The sequence below is a fragment of the Oncorhynchus masou genome, chromosome 28 (assembly GCF_036934945.1).
Source record: "Oncorhynchus masou masou isolate Uvic2021 chromosome 28, UVic_Omas_1.1, whole genome shotgun sequence".
NCBI lineage: Eukaryota > Metazoa > Chordata > Actinopteri > Salmoniformes > Salmonidae > Oncorhynchus > Oncorhynchus masou.
In genome coordinates, this window is record NC_088239.1 from 43,424,535 (window position 1) to 43,448,342 (window position 23,808).

General features: G+C 42.3%; 1 protein-coding gene across 4 annotated transcripts in view; it reads right to left on the bottom strand.

Moving 5' to 3' along the window:
* LOC135517624 (rab GTPase-activating protein 1) overlaps positions 1 to 23,808 on the bottom strand; it is a 127,098-nt gene that overhangs the window by 67,855 nt on the left and 35,435 nt on the right. For 3 of the 4 annotated variants that reach the window (XM_064942103.1, XM_064942102.1, XM_064942104.1), the window contains 7 exons: positions 19,937 to 20,094; positions 17,886 to 17,996; positions 17,136 to 17,305; positions 16,487 to 16,656; positions 15,684 to 15,843; positions 14,629 to 14,722; positions 2,743 to 2,893 (listed from right to left, as the gene is read on the bottom strand). In XM_064942103.1, the coding sequence (XP_064798175.1) occupies positions 2,743 to 2,893; positions 14,629 to 14,722; positions 15,684 to 15,843; positions 16,487 to 16,656; positions 17,136 to 17,305; positions 17,886 to 17,996; positions 19,937 to 20,094 (1,014 nt within the window). Of the gene's footprint in view, positions 1 to 2,742; positions 2,894 to 14,628; positions 14,723 to 15,683; positions 15,844 to 16,453; positions 16,463 to 16,486; positions 16,657 to 17,135; positions 17,306 to 17,885; positions 17,997 to 19,936; positions 20,095 to 23,808 lie in introns of those variants that run through there. The other variant, XM_064942105.1, reaches the window with a different exon arrangement.

Consider the following 23,808-nt stretch of genomic DNA (forward strand, 5'->3'; position numbering starts at 1 on the left):
GTTTCTTTTCGATTCCTTCATCTGCCCATATGTGTAATGTGAGGACACAAAATGGTCAACCATTTCTATGGACAAGGCGGTCCTTCAGGCAATCATTCAATCAATCCATTATCAGTCAAACTGATGTTTCAAGCCCTTTTTTACATCAGCAGTCACAAAATGATTTTACAGTAAGTGGGCCAAAACAAAACATGTTGCGATAAAATGCCTGAATTGATACGATAACAATAAACAGAACAAGACGTTTATGACAATGTGTACCAGTGTTTTTTCTTCTATCCTTTAAACTAGAGAACGACCAAGCCGACTCGATTGGCTTTGCCTTGCTGCATCCAATCATAGCAGTAGGATCAAGTTACAACCCGGCCATTTCCTGACAGATGAACTAGCCAATAGAGTTGTTTCGAATTGTGTCCTTGCAACAAAGTGGTTTAGAGTTTTTTTTTTTACATTTAAATTAATTATCCCGATCACAAAAAATGACAAAAAAATACTAGTTTGATAAGCATCCGTGATAACAAATCGTGATGTTACATTGGAGCCATTTGCATTAAATAGATAGTTATTTTACATTCTCAAACTAACAGCAGTGCCTACATGATGTCCTTCCATACAGGCATGACATGCTGGAGTGATGCTTCTATGCAAACGTTGTTGATCAGTAGGCTAATAATTCCCAAATGGATTTGTTTGTCATCTGTAGCACCATAGACTGAACTGATCAGCCAAAACAAGCTCAATAACCCAATGCATGCACACACTCCTTTGAATATGCATTCACCTGTATTGTGAATAGGCCTAGGCTTACATCTTGATTTACCCAGTTTAATCAATAGAGATTCAAATACAATTATTACCATTATGTTCTATATTTTGATTTTTAGTTTTTTTTTACCAAAGTCAAATGAATAGTTTGATAAAAAAAATTATATTGCATTATCTCTGGGAAATTTATCAAAATGATCAAATTTCATGATTTTGAATATACACCTAAAATATTGGCCTTTGTCCTCCTTGACCCCCCACCCAAAAAAAAAAATAAATATATATATATATAAAAAATAATAAAAAAAAAAATCGGTATTGGCTCTTAAAAATAATCCATATTGGTCGTTCTCTACTTTAAACTACTACTGTCTAGTTTGATGGTTGAAGACATCAATTGTCCCATTAACAATAACCCATACTGGCAAACTTATTTAATTTTAAACTTCACGTTTCTCGAGTATAGGCTACTTATCATAATGAACGACATAAGCAATATGGCTGCGGTAAGTACAGTCGGTTTATCGTCCCAGCTCTTTTAACCTCCCAGTGGAATATCACGAAGGTGACAGGAATGACAACAATCCTACGGTATCAAGCATCAGCAGTTATACCACATTATCATTGTACACAAGCTATATTCCACCAGTAGTCCATTGAATATGATGAACAGTCACCTATCGAGCTCGTGAGAATGACCCTGTCGAGCGTGTGAGAATGACCCTGTCGAGCGTGTGAGAATGACCCTGTCGAGCTCGAGAGAATGACCCTGTTGAACTGGTGAGAATGACCCTGTTGAACTGGTGAGAATGACCCTGTTGAACTGGTGATCGAGTCACATGACTTAAATGATTTAGAGCTGGCCGTCCAACATTCTTTGTATCTTGTAAAACAAAATCTGTTTTTCGTTTCCACAAAATTACATTCAGATGTCTAAATTGAAGCCCATTTAGGAAAAAACAACTGTTCTACTTTCAAATCTATCGTATCAAACAAACGTGGAAAATCTAGAGACCTCTTCAATAAATAAAACATTAAAAGAGAAAATCAAAGTAGTCTGGCAATAAAATTTGGATCAAAAACGTTTTTGGGCGGGGGTCAACAGGTCTACAGGGCTGTGGCCTTGGTTGTACAGGCCTGAAATATTAGGGACATGGGCATCCCTGTTTGATGTGACCTCTCTTCTCACACCACCTCAAACAACGGTAACACAGACTATGATGCTCATAAGCACACCCTTGTGCGTACACCCACACGCATGGGCGCAAACTCTCTCTCTCTGACGATATATAAACATAGTCTCTCAAACAAAACATTTTTTTTTATGCACTCTCCTCCACCGAGAAGATTCCAGTGTCACCACCCAGCACTTCTCAGACAGGCCTATCAAGGCCTCCGATCTACAGACCCATGTTCCCAACGCTGTGGGAACATTTTCAATAACACTCTGGACACTTCTGTGCCCAAGTTCCAATAATGATGTAAAACATGTTGAAATGTAAATACACAGGTTCACGAAGGTTTACCACGAGTCATCCACATGAGTCACATAATGGGCTACAAATCCCATTGCCACTGACACCGAGTGTTTTGAGATCGACGAAGTTGCATGGCAGTCAGGAATGCGCAGAATCACTGATCTACAAATCACCAGGTTTGAAACTAAAATAACTTATTGTGATCAAGATGAGTGATTCTGTGCCTCACCTGGCTCAAACTGAACAACTCAAACAATCAGTAAGCTATGCCATTAACCTCAGGTTAGGTAAGAGGTCAGGGGTCACAATGTGAATGGGGTCAGGTAGAAGGGGGGGTCCACTCCTGTAAAAATCTGTCCATTTGGAAATAGAGCGATAAGCAGACCTTCCTTTCTGCCTTTGGGACAACGACTCCCATTGTTAGAACGGAGACAAGACCATCTCGTCATTATATACACAGCATCTCTGGGTTAGGTAAGTGCTCAGAGGTCAGGCCTACCTTGGTGATGAGGGTGCGGTACTCCTCTACCTGGTGGTCATTGTTATGGCAACCGGCCAGGAGCTGCCATACCTCTCCCCTGAGGGCCTCTGGTACGCCACTACGTACCAACGCCGGGAGCTGCTTGGGACGCACCGACAAGTTCAGGTGCCTGGGGACAGAGGGAGGGAGAGAGACAGGTTATCATAACGATCAGAATTATGTAACAGGTGTAGGGTGAAGTTGCCCCTATACACTAATCTTGGGTCAGTTTTGCATTTTCCCCACTAATGCCGCATTTCCAACAAAGATTTACCCCAGTTTTCTTACACAACAGGCGTAGACTTTTCTGTTTCCCTCTACGCGGGCCGGCACCTGTGCCTCACTGGGCCATGGCCCCCCTTGCGGACCTGTTTGAATTTGAAGTCAAGGCAGGGGCCTTGGTACGTTTTAGCTGGCATTTACTGTAACAAGGGCTAACTGTGAACGACTTGTGGCGAGCAGACTTGTAAAGAGTCCTTCTCAAAAAGCAACAGTATTGAGTGGCGCAGAGGTTGTTGATTCTGCTCGCCACAAGGCTTTAGTTTTAGTGAAACACTAATACTGAAGCTTACATTGACATAAAACACTGGTGGCCCACTGGTGTGGGGATAAAGGCATCAGCATGCTTTAGTTGATGATGCCTAGCCGAAACCGAACGAGTATGTTCGCATAATCCCTTAAAAGACCTTCGCTTGAAAAACATTTTTTTTTTTAAATGGCAATAGTACTGTTTGTCCATTTGGAGACGCCATAGCCAATACTCACTTCCTCAAAATAGTCAGAATTAATCTAATATAACTCAAGAAATCTGTATAATAAAAATAAAATAAAAAGATTTAAAAAGCTTTTGCAGAGGAAATCTTAATCTAACTCAGACGTTTGGTGCAGTATTTCTCAATTAATAAATGTGCATAAAAGCAAGTCCTCTCAATGAATGATAAAGAGTCTACGACAACAAAGGCGTAGACTTCGGCTTGCCTCGAGAAAAAATGTTGTTTCACAGAACAGCCAAAACATCACAAAATGTTGCCACAATATATATTCACAAATTCTTCCAAACTGTTTTGGCTGGGAAGCATGCGTATGCCTTAAAGGCGTCAGCATGCTGTAGTTCGTTCGGCTAGGCCGGCTATTCCAAACTGTGGGTACGCGCAATGCCGTCAGGTGTACGCCAAATAAAAATGTGATTCACATTTTCAAACAGTCCATTTAGATTTTCCAACAGGGCTATACATTTTGGTGATGTTTTTTTCTTGCATGAATAGCCTCGTTTCATCGCCAAAATCAAATTAAACCATCTAGTTTTCAGGGAAATAACAACACAATGTCAAATGCAGGAAGCCTAGTCAAATAATTAACATCCAATCACGTTAACCATTACTGTCTTGCAGGAATTCCACTAACGTTTGCTCGAAAACCAGGACAACAGGAGAGGGTATATTTTAAGTACTCAAGATGTGTTGGTATCTGTACTGATGGTGTAAAAGCCATGACAAGGAGGCATAGTGGAGTGGTAACGTGTGTACAAGCAGTTGCTCTTGACGCCACTTGGGTACACTGCAGCCTCCGCCGGGAGGCTCTTGCTGCCAAGGGAATGCCTGACAGCTTGAAATAAGTTTTGGACACTACAATGAAAATGGTTAACTTTGTTAAAGCAAGGCCTCTGAACACCCATGTATTTTCTGCATTATGCAATGATATCGGCAGCGACCATGTAACGCTTTTACAACATACATAAGTGCGCTGGTTATCAAAGGGCAAAGTAGTGACACGTTTTTTTTTAACTGGGAGTCAAGTTTTCTATACGGACCATAATTTTCACTTGTCTGACCGCTTGCACAAGGACGGGTTTCTCACATGACTGGCCTATCTGGGTGATGTTTTTTCTCACCTGAATGATCTGAATCTAGGATTGCAGGTACTCTCCGCAACTATATTCAATGTGCGGCACAACATTGAGGCTATGATTAAGAAGTTGGAGCTTTTTTCTGTCTGCATTAACAAGGACAACACAGGCCTCCCGGGTGGCGCAGTGGTTAAGGGCGCTGTACTGCAGCGCCAGCTGTGCCACCAGGCTCTGTCGTAACCGGCCGCGACTGGGAGGTCCGTGGGGCGACGCACAATTGGCCCAGCGTCGTCCGGGTCAGGGTGGGTTTGGCCGGTAGGGAAATCCTTGTCTCATCGCGCACCAGTGACTCCTGTGGCAGGCTGGGCGCAGTGCGAGCTAACCAAGGTTGCGAGGTGCACGGTGTTTCCTCCGACACATTGTTGCGGCTGGCTTCCGGGTTGGATGGCACTGTGTTAAGAAGCAGTGCGGCTTGGTTAGGTATCGGAGGACACATGACTTTCAACCTTCGTCTTTCCCGAGCCCGTACGGGAGTTGTAGCGATGAGACAAGGTAGTAGCTACTAAACAATTGGGGAGAAAAAGGGGTAAAGAAAAAAAAAACAAAGGACAACACAGGTCTTTCCCTCATTGTATGATTTTTTTGTGGGCAAATGCGAAGCTCGGTGCACAATTACGCAGGTACTTTCCCGAAACGGACGACACAAACAACTGGATTCGTTATCCCTTTCATGCCCTGCCTCCAGTCCACTTACCAATATCTGAACAAGAGAGCCTCATTGAAATTGCAACAAGCGGTTCTGTGAAAATTGAATTTAAATCAGAAGCCACTGTCAGATTTCTGGATTGGGCTGCGCTCAGAGTATCCTGCCTTGGCAAATCACGCTGTTAAGACACTGATGCCCTTTGCAACCACGTACCCATGTGAGAGTGGATTCTTGGCCCTCACTAGCATGACAACTAAATACAGGCACAGACTGTGTGTGGAAAAGTATTTAAGAATGAGACTCTCCAATACAACCCAACATTGCGTATAGTACGTATAGTGTGTGCATGCGTGGCAAGCTTACAATGATGGCAAAAAAACAAATTTGAGTGCGCGCTGACCCTGGTGCTAGAGTGGGTATGCAGCTGGAATGTCGGAAGGGGTATGCGTAAAATGTTTGGGAATCACTGGGCTAGCTGAAACAGAACAAGGGCGCTCTCACGCTCCCTTAAAAGACCTTTGCTTGAAAAACGAGGGGAAAAAAGCTGCAGTAGTACAAATGGTATATTTTGGGACGCCATAGCCAGTATACACTCAGTAAAAATAGTCAGAATTAATATAAGATTACTCAAGAAATCGTTGCAGTATTTTTTTTTAATGAAAACGAGTCGTCTCTCGTCGAATGGCAACAAAGACTTTCTTTTGAAGAATCCCTACTGTTGACCAATCACCGACGAAGGAGTGTAGACCAGCTACCGACTTCGGATTACCTCTAGAAAAAAACAATGTGTATGCCCGAAGTCCAAAACGTCACAAAATGTCAGCATAACATACAGTACCAGTCAAAGGTTTGGACACACCTACTCATTCAAGGGTTTACTTTATTTTTTTTTTAAATATTTTCTACATTGTAGAATAATAGTGAAGGCGTTATTCTGAAATAACACATACAAAAATAACACATATGGAATCATGTATTAACCAGAAAAGTATATTTTATATTCGAGATTCTTCAAGGTAACCACCCTTTGGCCTTGATGACAGCTTTGTACACTCTTGGCATTATGGGGTATTGTGTGTACATGGGCGAATGTTGTATTTATTTAACCAATTTGGAACTCAGGCTGTTACACAACAAAATGTGGAATAAGGGAAGGGGCATTAATACTTTCTGGAGGCCCTGTATACACAGACCCACAAGTAATCCGTATCTGTTACGTACTATATCCAGCTGACATGATCAGGAGGTAGGGGGTTCATGAGGGTGTAGTTGCATCTAATGGGCAGAGGAGAGAGAGATGTGTGTCCTGAGGAGCCAGGAGCCAGATAAAGAAGGGGGGGGGCGCGAGAGAGGGCCGAGAGAGAGGAAGGTGAGGCTCTCTTTGATCAGGATAGACCGAGAGACAGAGTCTACATCTGGCTCTTGCCAGAGGCCTCGGCAGCTGGCGGGAATTACAGCCACAATGCCAGTCAATATAGTAATCAGGTTCCATACCACACACCCCTAAGAAGGCTAAAGAACATTCCAGATTAAATCGCCCCCCACTCTCATTCAGTTGTTTCGTCTTAATGTTTATTTGTCCCGAGGTACTTAGTTGGTTATGCATTGCAACGTGGCATTTCTTTTCTTCTCCGATAAAACACTTGAAACAAGACAGGGTGTACTTTGAGTGTGATGTAAGTGAAACCAGCTTCTGGTCCTCAGGGGGTTGGCCATACAAAAAAAAAAAGTCTCCCACTGACTCCCAGAGCCCTGCATCGAGTCGCACAACACACCACAGTGACATTTGCATTACACAATTGACCACCCTTTGCCAGTTAGAATGGAAGCAGATTTCTTAAACATAGCCGTTTTATTTCAGTCAGCAGAGCCATTCTGAAGAGACACTTTAAAGGACACTTACACAATTTGGGTTGTTATTACAAAGTATTTAGTTAATGTTCTACACAGTTTTCGTGCAATTTTATGATTTCATTCATATAAACTGTTTAGTGATGAGCTGAACTGGGTATTGCTTCTCTAAGGTTTTAAGTAGGATCCCTGAGACTACTAATATATGAAATGATGTACAGTCATTGTCAGTTATCTATCTATCTAATTGAAGTCGGAAGTTTACATACACCTTAGCAAAATACATTTAAACCCCAGTTTTTCACCATTCCTGACATTTAATTGTAGTAAAAATTCCATGTCTTCAGTCAATTAGGATCGCCACTTTATTTTAAGAATGTGAAATGTCAAAATAACAGTAGAGAGAAGGATTTAGTTCAGCTTTTATTTCTTTTATCACATTCCCAGTGGGTCAGAAGTATACATACACTCAATTAGTATTTGGTAACATTGCCTTTCAATTGTTTAACTTGGGTCAAACATTTTGGGTAGCATTCCTCAAGCTTCCCACAATAAGTTGGGTGAATTTTGGCCCATTCCTCCTGACAGAGCTGGTGTAACTGAGTCAGGTTGGTAGGCTTCCTTGCTCGCACATGCTTTTTCAGTTCTGCCCACAAATTTTCTATAGGATTGAGGTCAGGGCTTTGTAATGGCCACTCCAATACCTTGAATTTGTTGTCCTTAAGCCATTTCGCCATAACTTTGGAAGTATGCTTGGGGTCATCATACATTTGGAAGACCCATTTGCAACCAAGCTTTAACTTCCAGACTGATGCCTTGAAATGTTGCTTCAATATATCCACATCATTTTCCTCCTCATGATGCCATCTATTTTGTGAAGTGCACCAGTCCCTCCTGCAGCAGAGTACCCCCCACAACATGATGCTGCCACCACCGTGCTTCACGGTTGGGATGATGTTCTTCGGCATGCAAGCCTCCCCCTTTTTTCTCCAAACATAACGATGGTCATTATGGACAAACAGTTCTATTTTTGTTTCATCAGACCAGAGGACATTTCTCCAAAAAGTACAATCTTTGTCCCCATGTGCAGTTGCAAACTGTAGTCTGGCTTTTTATGGCGGATTTGAAGCAGTGGCTTCTTTCTTGCTGAGCGGGCCTATGATGATATAGGACTCGTTTTACTGTGGATATAGACTCTTTTGTACCTGTTTCCTCCAGCATCTTCACAAGGTCATTTGCTGTTGTTCTGGGATTGATTTGCACTTTTCGCACCAAAGTACGTTCATCTCTAGGACAGATCGCGTCTCCTTCCTGAGCAGTATGACGGCTGCGTGGTCCCATGGTGTTTATACTTGCATACTATTTTTTGTACAGATGAATGTGGTACCTTTAGGCGTTTGGAAATGTCTCCCAAGGATGAGCCAGACATGCGGAGGTCTACAATTTTCTTTCTGAGGTCTTGGCTTATTTATTTTGATTTTCCCATGATGTCAAGCAAAGAGGCAATGAGTCTGAAGGTAGGCCTTGAAATACATCCACAGGTACACATCCAATTGACTCAAATTATGTCAATTAGCCTACCAGAAGCTTCTAAAGCCATGACATCATTTTCTGGACTTTTCCAAGCTGTTTAAAGGCACAGTCAACTTCGTGTATGTAAACTTTTTACCCACTGGAATTGTGATACAATTGTCTGTAAACAATTGTTGGAAAAATTACTCGTGTCAGGCAAAGTAGATGTCCTAACCGACCTGCCAAATCTGTAGTTTGTTAACAAGAAATGTGTGGAGTGGTTGAAAAAACAGTTTTAATGACTCCAACCCAAGTGTAAGTAAACTTTCGACAAAACCCATCCCTAGTTTTCAGATCATATTGGAACTGCATGCCATATGTTGCTCTGGTTGTTTTTGTCTAATAACATCTCTAAATATTTTAAAAAGGCACTCAAAAACCTATAGAATGATTCTATTCGGCCAAATCCCCTCCCACCACCACCGACCGAAGTTGCAGCTCCAGCAGCCATTGTGCCCTTTTCAGGCATCTTTCCATCTTGATGTAATGTATCATAATGCCACTTCATATAATGTGACATGTGGAGGTCTATATTACTCATCTCATATGTATATACTGTACTCTATACGATCTACTGAATCTTGCCTATGCCATTCGGCCATCACTCATTTATATATTTTATGTACATATTCGTATTCATTCATTTACACTTGTAAGGTAGTTGTTGTGAAATTGTTAGGTTATATTACGTGTTAGATGTAACTGCATGGTCGGAACTAGAAGCACAAGCATTTCACTACACTTACACATGGTTAGCAGATGTTAGTGCATGTGACAAATAAATTTGATTTGATCAAGTAGCACCTTTTAAACGGCTTTTTGAGGATGGACCGAAGTGAACCCTGGAACCCCAAAGAACATCTGGTGCTGTTCAAAAACAACAGCTGTTGTGATGCGGCTGAAAACCACTAGCCAGCTAACTTTGTCTAGTTGTACTGTTAAAAGGAACAATGCATAGACCTAGAAAATGCATGGCCAACCCTGTTCCTAGAGATCTAGCTACTGGGTGTGCAGGTTTCTGTTCCAGCCCAGCCCTGACATTTGGTTTATTATTTGTATTAGACACTATTCATTTAACTGGTCAATCATCTCTTGTTTTGAAGTTAGATTCATGACTAAACCCACTAACCATTGATATAGGTGTTCTTCATATTATATGAAATAAAGTGTTGATTCTTTGATTCGTGGCCAAAAGTTGAGAATGACACAAATATTATTTTTCACAAAGTCTGCTGCCTCAGTTTGCATGATGGCAATTGCATATACTCCAGAAAGTTATGAAGAGTGATCAGATGAATTGCAATTAATTGCAAAGTCCCTCTTTGCCATGCAAATGAACTGAATCCCCCAAAAAACATTTCCACTGCAGTTCAGCCCTGCCACAAAAGGGCCAGCTGACATCATGTCAGTGATTCTCTCGTAAACACAGGTGTGAGTGTTGAAGAGGACAAGGCTGGAGATCACTCTGTCATGCTAATGGAGGTCGAATAACAGACTGGAAGCTTCAAAAGGAGGGTGGTGCTTGGAATCATTGTTGTTCCTCTGTCAACCATGGTTACCTGCAAGGAAACACGTGTCATCATCATTGCTTTGCACAAAAAGGGCTTCACAGGCAAGGATATTGCTGCCAGTAAGATTGCACCTAAATCAACCATTTATCGGATCATCAAGAACTTCAAGGAGAGCGGTTCAAATGTTGTGAAGAAGGCTTTCAGGGCGCCCAAGAAAGTCCAGCAAGCCCCAGGACCGTCTCCTAAAGTTGATTCAGCCGCAGGATTGGGGCAACACCAGTACAGAGCTTGCTCAGGAATGGCAACAGGCAGGTGTGAGTGCATCTGCACGAACAGTGAGGCAAATACTTTTGGAGGATGGCCTGGTGTCAAGAAGGGCAGCAGAGAAGCCACTTATCTCCAGTAAAAACATCAGGGACAGACTGATATTCTGCAAAAGGTACAGGGATTGGACTGCTGAGGACCGGGGTAAAGTCATTTTCTCTGATGAATCCCCTTTACGATTGTTTTGGGGCATCCGGAAAAAAGCTTGTCCGAAGAAGACAAGGTGAGCGCTACCATCAGTCCTGTGTCATGCCAACAGTAAAGCATCCGGAGACCATTCATGTGTGGGGTTGCTTCTCAGCCAAGGGAGTGGGCTCACTCACAATTTTGCCTAAGAACACAGCATGAATAAAGAATGATACTAACACATCCTCTGAGAGCAACTTCTCCCAACCATCCAGGAACAGTATGGTGACAAACAATGCCTTTTCCAGCATGATGGTGCACCTTGCTATAAGGCAAAAGTGATAACTAAGTGGCTTGGGGAACAAAACTTTGATATTTTGGGTCCATGGCAGGAAACTCCCCAGACCTTAAACCCATTGAGAACTTGTGGTCAATCCTCAAGAGGGGGGTGGACAAAAAAATAATAAAAAAATCTGACAAACTCCAAGCATTGATTATGCAAGAATGGGTTGCCATCAGTCAGGATGTGGCACAGAAGTTAATTGACGGCATGCCAGGGCGGATTGCAGAGGTCTTGAAAAAGAAGGTTCAACACTGCAAATATTGACTCTTTACATCAACTTCATGTAATTGCCAATAAAAGCCTTTGACACTTATGAAATGCTTGTAATTATACGTCAGTATTCCATAGTAACATCTGACAAAAATATCTAAAGACACTGAAACAGCAAACTTTGTGGAAATTAATATTTCTCTCATTCTCAAAACTTTTGGCAACGACTGTATAGTGTATTCTTTGGTCATGGAACATTCTCTATTTGTTTTATTTTGTTGTCACTCATTTAGTTTGGTGATACTGCACAGATGTCCTACAGCTGATGTCCTTGATCATTGGTGTGGGTGTATCAATCCCTGAATGGCTGACCTTGAATGCCACCCCTGTCAACAGCAGCACTTCCTGCCCACAAAACAGCGTCTATTACCCAACCAAAACCATCATCTTAGTGGGGCTAGGATAACATAACTTTAGGTCTCGGGGGTGGGGGGGGGGGTAACCTTACCACACGATAGCTACTAAGTCCCTTTCTCACTTTGTCATTCCTTGATTACTCACATCCTATCTCCTCACCTGTATTATATTGCAACTGTATTGGAGGAGAGGTCCCTCCCCTGTTACCTTCTTCTCCAATGGGAAATGATGGGAAAAGCACTCACACATCAGAGATACTGTAATACTGGCAAGATCCGTGTGTTGTTGTTTTTTAACATTTTTCATTAGACAATTAATGAGGCTAACCATGTTGAAGGATTCCAGATTTTACTTCTACAGCTACTGTATATGCTGTCATGAAATGGATTAGAGCAAGCCCTTTTAATGAAAGTAGGCCTTAAGGATAACATGCACAGGAGAAAGACATTATCAGCAAATATCACTACCACGAGAGTGTGCAGAAAGGAATATTTTAAAGGTTGATTTTATTTCATTTCAAAATACAAGTTGCTTGAAATCAAGTAGCAATTGGTTTGCGGCATGTTATGCAATTGATATGCAGTTCACCATTATCACCACAAAGTGACAGCACTAGCATTTGCATTATAATCTAACAAACCACTAGCTTGGTCTCATAACGTCGAAGATATATGCCTAGCACAAGCTAGCGGTTCATTAAAACGACAGTAAAATCAAATCGCAAAATCTAATTGGATTGGTTGCATACAAATAGTTAACAGATGTTATTGCAGGGTGTAGCAAAATGCTTGTATTCCTAAGTATGTTTCTTGATTGAAAGTAAGAGGTCAATACACCTGGATAAAATATAGTTGTGTTTTGAAGGAAGCAGACGAAGAGCTAGGAGAGACAGATTGGTGAGGGGGGAGAGAGAGGTTGATAGCACAAAAGCTAACTTTTGATGTAAACAATGTGGCCATCAAACATTGGACTCGTATGCTAGCTACATTTAGTAGCTACATGAGATAAAATAATCTATCTAGCTGGCTAACAAGGTAAGGTTATTTGGTTATTTGCTGTGCCAGCCAAAGATACAGGCTGAGAGACTAAGATTGCGTAATGACTTGCTTGTCAATGTCATAATAAATGTTGTGTTCTTCTAACAGTTGCTAAGATGAAACTCAGCTGTTATTGTTGCAAATTATATTATTTTGGATGTAGCAGTCAGGCTAGCTAGCATTCTAACTAGATACAGCAACAATGTTATGGTTAGCATAGCTAGTTAGCATCTACATTAAAAAAATTGGATTGTATTTGCAGTTGATTGGTGGCAATGCCATGAACATATATTCAGCATGACAGTCAGGCAAGCATTCTAATATATTTACAACCCAAAAGTAATGTGGAATCCACTCATAACTTATGATAAGCAATATATTTAGACTAAGCTTTGTCTTGGGCTTGATAGCCAGCTAGCTAAGATAACTGTAGGCTAACTAGGCAGAGCATTGCATCATGGGAGACAAAATGTACTCTGGGAATCATAGTATGCTGTAGACGAGGGCAATACAGCATCTTTAAAATGGAATTGGTGCAGCATGATTTACAAAACTATAAAACATCAGAATGTGTATAAAATCTTACATTATTGCATATATACTAACAGCATAATAATTGGTTATAAAGTGGTGGAATTGTCCTTTAACGGCAAAGCATTAAAGGATTTGTGAGGCAAAAAAAACAAAAACTTGTATGTGCTGTATTAGACATAGAAGAAAGCTAAATGTGCTCCCTCCCTCTTCCCTCCCTCCGGTCTGAAGTCTGGGTTGAAGGGAACAGAGCGAATGGGGAATTACAGATGTGACCGTCACAGCAGAAGACAGAGGATACTGAGCGTCTCTCATTCAATTTCTGGACTTTTTAATTCAATTCATCACAAGGTTTTGATTGAGAACAATAAAGAGTAAAGGGAACAGGAAATAATCTAAATAAGCTGGTTATCTGGATGTGACAACACACACATACACCTCTTTCTTTTCCTTGCCACTTCCAGAGATTAAAATATCGACATCATTTCCCACCACCCATGAATGCGTTTTCAAAATAGGAGTGTGTGTGTGTGTGTGAGGATATGAGTGTGTGTGGATTTGCGTGTGTGTGTGTGGGTGTGGGTGTGCGTGTGTCCGTTCTTAGTATAAGCTATAGCAACTCCGTATGTATGAAGAATAAGTCTATATTTTACAAGCACTAGGTGTTCTTTTGCTTTTCTTATCATCATGATTACCAGAGATAAATGTGAATATCCCCACACAAAAACATTCTGTCAAAGAAAGATTATGAAGAATCAGACCACGGTACATTATAAAAGACTCCTGACCTACAAGGAACATTGTAAAGAAGGCCGTAATTTGGGTTGTAACTCAGCTAGAGGGCCACTCTATCACTGTGCCAGCAGTAAGTCCCCTCATCTCTCTCCCTGACATGCCTCCCTCCATGCCTACGCTGACTGGTCAACAGGAAAATCAAAAGCCCACCACCACATCAATCTTTCTCCTAGCAGTCTGGCCAGCCAGGCAGGGAGATCAGCTCTAAAGGCTCACCGGCATCTTCAGGCACACTAAACGGCAGCTCAGTGGTAGCTGCTTTCTCTGCACAGATCGTTCACTGAGCAAAGAGCCTGCTGCCTGGTGGTGCCAGACTGGTACAGCTGGTGGTAAGGTCTTGTAAGGTAAAATAAAGTTCAAAATCACCTCATCTTTTACCTTCATTTGTTTATGGATTCAATTTTCTATAACGCCACTGAATGTTGAGCTAAATTAAGATGAGAAGTACAAAATACATTGGATGATCTACACGAAGGCAAGGTATGATATTCCTGATACAAACTGATCAACCTGCAGTAAAGAGGGTATGTAAGGTTGAGGGGGAGCAGAGTAATGTAAAGTATGATCTGTGAGATGAGATCTCCTCCCTGACTCACCATTTGGACAGCAGGTCTCCCCAGGTCTCCAGGATCTTCTCAGCACACTCCTTTGACACGTCTCCCGAGCCACTCAGCAACGGCTCGTCATTGTCTGACAGAAGAGAATTTAAAACCACTTTATTGTCCACCAGGCAAAAATAAACATGAGCTCTGCGACAGAGGGCGTGTCCCAAATGGCACCCTGTTCCCAGGACAGTGCACTACTTCTGATCAGGGCTGTGGTCAAACGTAGTGCACTTTATAGGGAATAGGGTGGCATTTGGGATGCATCCAGAGACTTGAAGGGTTGACATATCAAAGTAGTTGACCTGGGCTAAAGTACATAAACATACTGTATGTATAGCGACTTACTAGACTGGTACACAATCAGCCATGCCGAGAGACTAAACTATGGCACATAACAGGCTGGCTAGACAGGAGACAAACACAGCGGGGGGGGGTACTGACACTGAGACAGACAAATAGACCTAGCTGTCACACATCAAGACTGGCATAATACATACTGTACAGGGAGAGGAATAAGGAACAAACAGCCAGGGAGAGACTACTACCCAATCCCAAACCGACTATTGCCTGTTCACTAGGACACATTGTAGCAAAAATATTTTGTAACCAAAAAATTGTGCTGTTTTTGTTCTTGTTTGGGGGGGGTTCAGTTGTGTGGATTTGAGAGGATTGGATACACCTGTCTAATCCTCTCAGAACTCGACCAGTGTCTAGGGGGTAGAGGAAATGAACAGTATATAGGCCGGGGGTAGAGGCTAGGGGTTCATTTGGGATGGAACTATAGAGACAGGAGGGCAACAACAACTATCCTTTATTCTTACTACCACAGATTTAGCAGATTTAGCAGCTTTTTTAAGGACACACTTGCAATGATTGTGATATGTGGTTGTTTTACCTACTTTAGTAAGTCACTCTGGTGAATAAGAGTGTCTACTAAATGACTCAAATGTAAATGTAGGGGAAGAGAGCTCTTCTGACCTCAATCGGACTTCCTGGTTAAATTACAGTTGAATACAATGTAAAATCTGGGTTGCTCAGACAGTCACCTTCCTCCTCATCATCCTCAGGAGGCGATGGCACCATGGAGCCGTGGGAGGAAGACTGCAGGATGTTGGGGCTGGCTGTGGTTTTCTTCCTCTCCCTCTCTGACTCACTCTCCAGGCTCAGCACCTCGTACAGGGTATCGTTGTTACTCTTACGCTCCATCTGGAGGAAGCAGGGTATAGAGTCACATACACACTTCCTGTCATGGATCAAAAAGCATTGGATTCGTGTCGTTGATACTGTTACGCTACATCTGGGAAGGGAGGAAAGGAATTGTGTTACATACAGGGTCAAGACAATAGGTGACCACATTGACTAGCAGTTACATTGTTCAAGAAACGAAAAAAGAGCCCTCTCACAATTCATGTTGGGTTAACACAAATGAAGTCGAGACTAAAAAGTATGTTCAGTCTTGGTTCTCCATTGAGATTTTCAGGGAAACCGGGAGATGCCCATAATGTTTAAGTGTTTGGTCTTCCATGGTGTCTGTCTCACCTGTCTGAGTTTCAGCTAGAAGGTCTCACCTGTCTGAGTTTCAGGTAGAACGTCTCACCTGTCTGAGTTTCAGCTAGACGCTCTCACATGTCTGAGTTTCAAGTAGAATGCCTGTCTCACATGTCTGAGTTTCAAGTAGAATGTCAGTCTCACCTGTCTGAGTTTCAGCTAGACGGTCTCACCTGTCTGAGTTTCAGCTAGAAGGTCTGTCTCACCTGTCTGAGTTTCAGCTAGACACTCTCACCTGTCTGAGTTTCACCTCGAAGGTCTGTCTCACCTGTCGGAGTTTCAGCTAGAAGGTCTGTCTCACCTGTCGGAGTTTCAGGTAGTAGGTCTCGGTGTAGTTGCGTTTGCTGAAGGGCCAGAATAGCCTCTCGTTGGGAGAGCAGACTCTGACCCTGGTCTCCAGAAGGAAACGAACCGGCTCCTCCACCTCAGTGATCACCAGGTCCACCGCCGTCGTCATGTACATGAACTTATCTGTTGGACATGACCCATAACCGCCATTACTATATCTGTGGATGTGTACATTTACAGGAAAAATATAAGCACCCACCTAATTAGTGTTATACATCAACTTATATGTTGAACAATAACCCATAACTGCCATTAATAGAAGCCTTACCAGAAACCTTACAGCTGTGGTCATGTAAATTGACACAACACTCATCAATTTCACCGTTAAAGTCGTGGACCTGTACAATAACTTAATCTGGAACACCAGCATCCTCAATATAACCCATATACAGTTGCTGTGGTCATAGATATGAATTGGTAACAGGAACAGTGGTTAGCTATGTAAATGACATCAGCCAGACAGCCACGGTCGGCTATGAACCATCTAGGGGGCATCATCCTTAGAGTCCTGATCATACACAGACAGGAAGAATACCATGTTAACGTGGCACCACATAACCTGTGGACATATCATTGCGCGTTGGCCGTCTGGCCTGCTGTACCTTTGGGTGTCTCCTCGTTAACAGCCTGGAACTGAGGTGTGTTGGGATTCCAGCTCCCCGTGATGATGTAGGACTTCCCATCAGAGGACTTCCCCATCGACTCCAGGTCAAGCAGGTGCATGTCACTGTTCTTCACGTTCTTTCCTGGACTCAGCAGGAGGCCGAAGCACCTGGAACACACACACACACACACACACACACCAAAAACACATACACCGAGCAGGCGTTCACAGACACACAAAGACACAAAGACACAAGTCATAAGAGTGGAACCAGGTGGAAGGCATCAGACAAGACACCCTCCCCCCAAAGTATCAGGCAAGATATATCCTTGACATACCAGAGCATGGAATAACAGAGGATAACAGAGCTCTCCAATCCGAGCCCAGTATAGGAACAGTGAAATAACAAAAAGCAATGGAACTGAGGTTCAAGTGAAGGTGACGGCAAGTCAAAACAACATTATTAACCGTAGAGAAATAGCAGGCTCAGAACAGAAACATCCATCTCGTTCTCATGGCCCGACTGGGACACTTAAGCTCGGAAACAGACGGACATTAAACAGTGGTTGTTTATCAATTAGAACTGAATTACAGCTTGTTATGAATAGCTGAGAGACGTCCTGACTGAGAAGTCTCCGTGGTGGTGGGACTAAGACTCCCAGTCCGATACAGTCTGTGCACCGTACACTGTGTCACGTCTGCGCAGCCTCTCTACCCGTGTGAGTGTGATTGCGTGCGTGCACGTTACCTCTCTATGGCCAGCTCCTTATTAGACGTCTGTTGAACGTAGATGACGATCTTCTTGTCCATTCCCGGACGCAGCTTGAAGCTGTTCTTGTCTTTGTCTTTCGCCACAGCACTGGAAAAATAGAAACATAGAAAAAGCTCTTACTCTAAAAATTATTTGGCTGGGATTTCAGTCAATGTGAAAGAGTGAGTCGGGAGACCGCTTGCCCTGAGAACTTATACAGTAATGACGTACCGATGGAGATAATAAACCACTCTTTGCATTTGTTTACGCAGTTCATTGATCTAATGGGATGATGCAAGCACTGAGAATGTTTCTGTTCTGAATAGTGACGGTTTGAATGACTGCTGAAATGGCAGTCAACTTGATTCAAAGCATACTCTTTTTTTTCCCCCAAACGCAAATCCTCCTCCCAAAACTATTTCACAAATTACAAATAATTTATACATAGCATGCACTCAAGGCACTTTCTCCGACCAGTACGGAGAAAGAAAAAAAAGTATGAAATGTATGCTTTAGGCGCTCTGGATAAAAACATCTACAAAATGAACAAAAATGATAATAAATTATAATAAAAGGGAAATACACGCCTAACAAAATCCGAAATGACGTAATAAACACCATATAAGGGGAGACTGAACAGTACGACGGTCCAAGTTTCTAAAAAAAAATATATATAATTTTCAAGACACTACTCTAATCTTCACAATATTTGCTGTGTACTGTAGATTACACCAATCAATTCTGGAATTCCTGGAGAAAACATCCTAATGACTTGCCTATTTGGCCCTGCTAGCGTGTGAATGCTGTGCTTAGATCTCAACATTCCATAAATAAGCAGCCCATGGCTTAATGAGGAGGAAATATGCCCATCTAAAAATAAGCAATGGCTTTTTATGTTTTTTTAAACAACGAGTGTAGTATCTGGCCATTTGGGAGCTACGGGAAGTTACTTGTTTGGTGGGAAACCATCCCTATTAAAGTCTGAGGATCTGTTCTTTCCTTGCCTCCTCTCCTTAAATCACTCGGATCAGAAAGAACTGATGAGCTTCCACCATATTGTTTTCACCGGGTTACGTCTTTTCCAATAATTGCACATGAAGGGGAGGACACAAGAACAGGACAGATGTTTACGCAGTTGAGACTAAGCCTTAGAGGAACAGCCATGAGTGAGACGCTAAAGTTCTCTCTCTCATCTAAAATAAAACGCAACACAGAGCTGATGATAATGGGTCCTCTCTGCCTCTGCTGAAGCGCATGATCGCTCGCTTGGTTTCCATGCGGACATGTCCAGAGTCACCCTATGTGAGAGTCAGTGACTAATCTGAGGACCCCAAATGTCCTCTCTGTGAGCAGAAAAGGGCTGTCTAATCTCCGGCACTGTGACGGATTCCTAGGAGGACGTGTCTGCCCGGCGGCGTCGGCCCGGGCCAGTGGCAGTCCGCTTGTGAATAAGCTTCTGTGGAGGAGGAGAACAGACTGTTCTGCTGCTCGGGATGATAAATTAGAGGAAGCACGTGTCGACAATTCAAATAAATGCTCAGAAATAAAAAGACACCTGTAGCTATTTCTGCTCTTCCCTTCTGCACTGAAGGGGCATCGTTCTTTCTGAGAGTGAGATTGAATGCCATAGATTGAAGTGGAGCGAATTCAGTTCATGTGTGTTTCGAGACGGGGAAAAGAGGCCTTTCAGATAGGCAACAAATAGACTTGAGGATGAGGCCGGGTGATGTTCGAACATGTACCATACCGTGAGAGCGGTAAAGAGACCATCTGCATATATAACACATTCAGAGAGAGGACATTAATAAACACACAGTAGAGAAAGCATGTCCGAACAAGACTCCAATGAACTATGTATAAACGTGCAACAAATAGACAATGCAGATGATAGCGCCGGTGTACAGTTGGATAACACTGATGTTCTAACATGGTTATAACATACCATGCCGTTCATGACGGACCCCTGATGTACCACACCTAGAGATGGAGGAAGGTGGCTGTTGTGTACAGATCGGCAAGGTGAATCGCGCGTTTACAACGCACCGTACCTAAAGGTCCCTTTGCCATCATCCTCCTTGATCTCCAGGCTGACGGTGAAGGTGAAGACGTCGCTGTCTGGAGTCAGGGGCGGAGCCAAGCCCGAGAGGAGCGTCTTCTTGGTGGACCGCCTAAAGGCCGTGGCGAAGCTGTACAGTATCCTGCTGACCTGTGGCATTTAAACACACACACCAGAGCATAAACAAGAAACATGCACACACACACACAGAGAGAGACAGACACACACACACACACCAAGTGATTGAAAATCAGTGACATACACATACTCACAACTTTAGAGTCCTAGAAAGCTTTTCAGTTATTGGGCGACATGAAACAGTATAATTCTAGATAGGGATCTGTTTACAGCATGTGAGCTGAGCCGAATTCTCTCTCTCTCGTTAGGTGATCCCCTAGGCCTTAGCGCATCACTGCACTGTAGATAAAACAAATGACTGTTACACTGGTTGAGACATCTGCATCCACACAGTTTGGCTTCTCTTCTTACAATACGCATCATCTCCAAACAGCTCATAGTCGAGCAGTGAAAACACTTCTAGGAGATCGCAGTGTCACACACACACACACGCACACATGGACACACACACTTCTAGGAGGCTGATGTGTGTCACACACAAACCCCTGTGTCTCTTACGGAGAGCCACGTCACAGTGGGGTGTGTGTGGAGGGCTATAAAGCGTGAATAAATATTATGCTGTGCGACCAGGAGTTATATTTTGGGGGCAGAGTGCACATGGGAAATAAATCTCCCAGATCATGTGAATACACACACACAGTCAAAAGTTCTAGAACACCTACTCATTCAATGTTTTTCCTTAATTTTTTTCTACATTGCAGAATAATGTAGAATAACAATCAAAACATTGAAATTACACATATGGAATCATGTAACCAAAAAAGGTTTTGAGATTCATATTTGAGATTCTTCAAAATAATCACCCTTTGCCTTGATAACAGCTTTGCACACCATTGGCCTTCTCTCAACCAGCTTCATGAGGTAGTCACCTGGAATGCTTTTCAATTAACAGGTGTGCCTTGTTAAAAGTTCATTTGTGGAATTTCTTTCCTCCTTAATGAGTTTGAGTTGTGACAAGGTAGAGGTGGTATACAGAAGACAGCCCTATTTGGTAAAATACCAAGTCCATATTACGACAAGAACAGCTCAAATAAGCAAAGAGAAACGACAGTCCACCATTACTTTAATACATGAAGGTCAGTTAACATGGAAACATTTCAAGAACTTTAAAAGTTTGTTCGAGTGCCGTCGCAAAAACCATCAAGCGCTATGATGAAACTGGCCCTCATGAGGACCGCCACAGGAAAGGAAGCAATGGACATTATACCGGTGGAAATCTGTCCTTTGTCAAACTTTAGATTTTTGGTCCCAACTGCCGTGTCTTTGTGAGACACGGAATAGGTGGACAGATGGTCTCCGCATATGTGGTTCCCACTGTGAAGCAAGGATAAGGTTTTGTCAGTGATTTATTTAGAATTCAAGGCACACTTAGCCAGCATGACTACCACAGCATTCTGCAGTGATATTCCATCCCATCTGGTTTGTGCTTAGTGGAACTATCATTTGTTTTTCAACAGGACAATGACCCAACACACCTCCAGGCTGTGTAAGGGCAATTTGACCAAGAAGGAGAGTGATGGAGTGCTACATCAGATGACTTGGCCTCCACAATCACCAGTCTTCAACCCAATTGAGATGGTTTGGGATGAGTTAGACCACAGAGTGAAAGAAAAGCAGCAGAACTCCTTCAAGACTGTTGGAAAAGCATTCCAGGTGAAGCTGGTTGAGAGAATGCCAAGAGTGTGCAAAGCTGTCATCAAGGCAAAGGGTGGCTACTTTGAAGAATCTAAAATATATTTAGATTTGTTTAACAATTTTTTGGTTACTACATGATTCCATTTGAGTTACTTCATAGTTTTGATGTCTTCACTATTATTCTACAATGTAGAAAAGACTGGTACAGTATATGTTTTTTCCCTTCATTATTTTCCCCAAACCCTACCTCTCCTCCTCATTGGAGTAAAATAATGGACAATAATACCTATACATACTACATTTTACATTCGTTCTCTTTTTCTTTTACCCTTCAGCTATACTCAACCTCTCCCACCCATCTTTAAAAACATCCAGTCTTGACTTCTACTTGCCATATATTTTTCAACTGTGTGGTTTCACAGATTCTAAATGAAAGATGAACCTTAACTAAAGACCTTTACTAAAAATACTACTATATTATTGATCGACTGACCATGGTTTTTCAAGTCACCCAGCAGTGCTATTTGCAAAGATAGCTTTAAGTACATTTCTGAACCTGCGACCAAAACCAAGCTCCATACAAGTGAGCTAATGGTTCGGTCTGTTCGCAGCAAAATCTGCAGAGCTGGGATGGTTGAATCCCCCATATACCTAACATTCTATTGGTTGCAAGAATTTTGTATAACAATTTAAATTAAAAAGCTCTACGTTTTCAATCCAGTGTTTTGTGTATCAGTTCATAAACCCTGTGCCATGGAATCGGCACATCAAAAATCTCCTCAGCTATTTTGCAAACTGTCCATTTTTTGGTCCTTAAATGCAACTGATATACTTTTTTTTAATCACATATTTATCTTTTACCAATTATGGTCTTTAATACAGGGCCGACAAACAAGTTCCTTACCATCTCCCCCTTCCACTTGCCTCCTCCATTTTTGCGGTAATGATGCAATCGGTTGGTTGTAATTTTGAAGAGCAAATATTTCTATATATTTTTGTTACCTGCATGTGTGGCATAACTTCCTCAGTTCTGTTTATGATATCATTAACAAAGATTATACCGTTCTTTTTTATTTTTTATTATCAATTAGTAGTATATTTGAGATTAAACTGAAATAGTTTTAATGATATTTGAGATAATTTCATTTTCAAATAACCGAAAGTGAGTGGTTGTAATCTGAAAAAATGGAAAAGCGCAATTGTTTAACATAGGGTGAGTCATTCTTATTAATCTGTTAGAGAACCCGTTTGGATTTACAGTGCATTCGGAAAGTATTCAGACAGCTTAACATTTTGTTACGTTACAGCCTAATTCTACAATTTATAAAATAGTTTTTTTCCCCTCATCAATCTACACACAATACCCCACAATGACAAAGCAAAAACAGATTTTTAGAAAGTTTTTACATAAGTATTCAGACCCTTTAGTCAGTACTTTGTTCAAGCATCTTTGGCAGCGATTACAGCCTGAGTCATCTTGAGACTTGAGAGTCCCGAGCCACTCCTGGAGTTGTCTCGGCTGTGTGCTTACGGTCGTTGTCCTGTTGGAAGGTGAACCTTCACCCCAGTCTGAGGTCCTGACTACTCCGGAGCTGGTTTTCTAGGATCTCTCTTGTACTTTGCTCTGTTCATCTTTCCCTCGATCCTGACTAGTCTCTTCAGTCCCTGCTGCTGAAAAACATCCCCACAGCATGATGCTGCCATCACCATGCTTCACCGTAGGGATGGTGCCAGGTTTCCTCCAGATGTGACGCTTGGCATTCAGGCCAAAGAGTTCAATCTTGGTTTCATCAGACCAGAGAATTGTTTCTCATGGTCTGAGAGTCCTTTAGGTGCCTTTTCGCAAACTCCAAGCGGACTGTCATGTGCCTTTTACTGAGGAGTGGCTTCCATCTGGCCACTCTACCATAAAGTCCTGCTTGGTGGAGTGCTGCAGAGATGGTTGTCCTTCTAGAAAGTTCTCCCATTGCCACAGAAGAACTCTGGAGCTCTGTCAGAGTGACCATTTGGTTCTAGGTCACCTCCCGACCAAGGCCCTTCTCCCCCGATTGCTCAGTTTGGCCAGGCGGCCAGCTCTATCTAGGAAGAGGC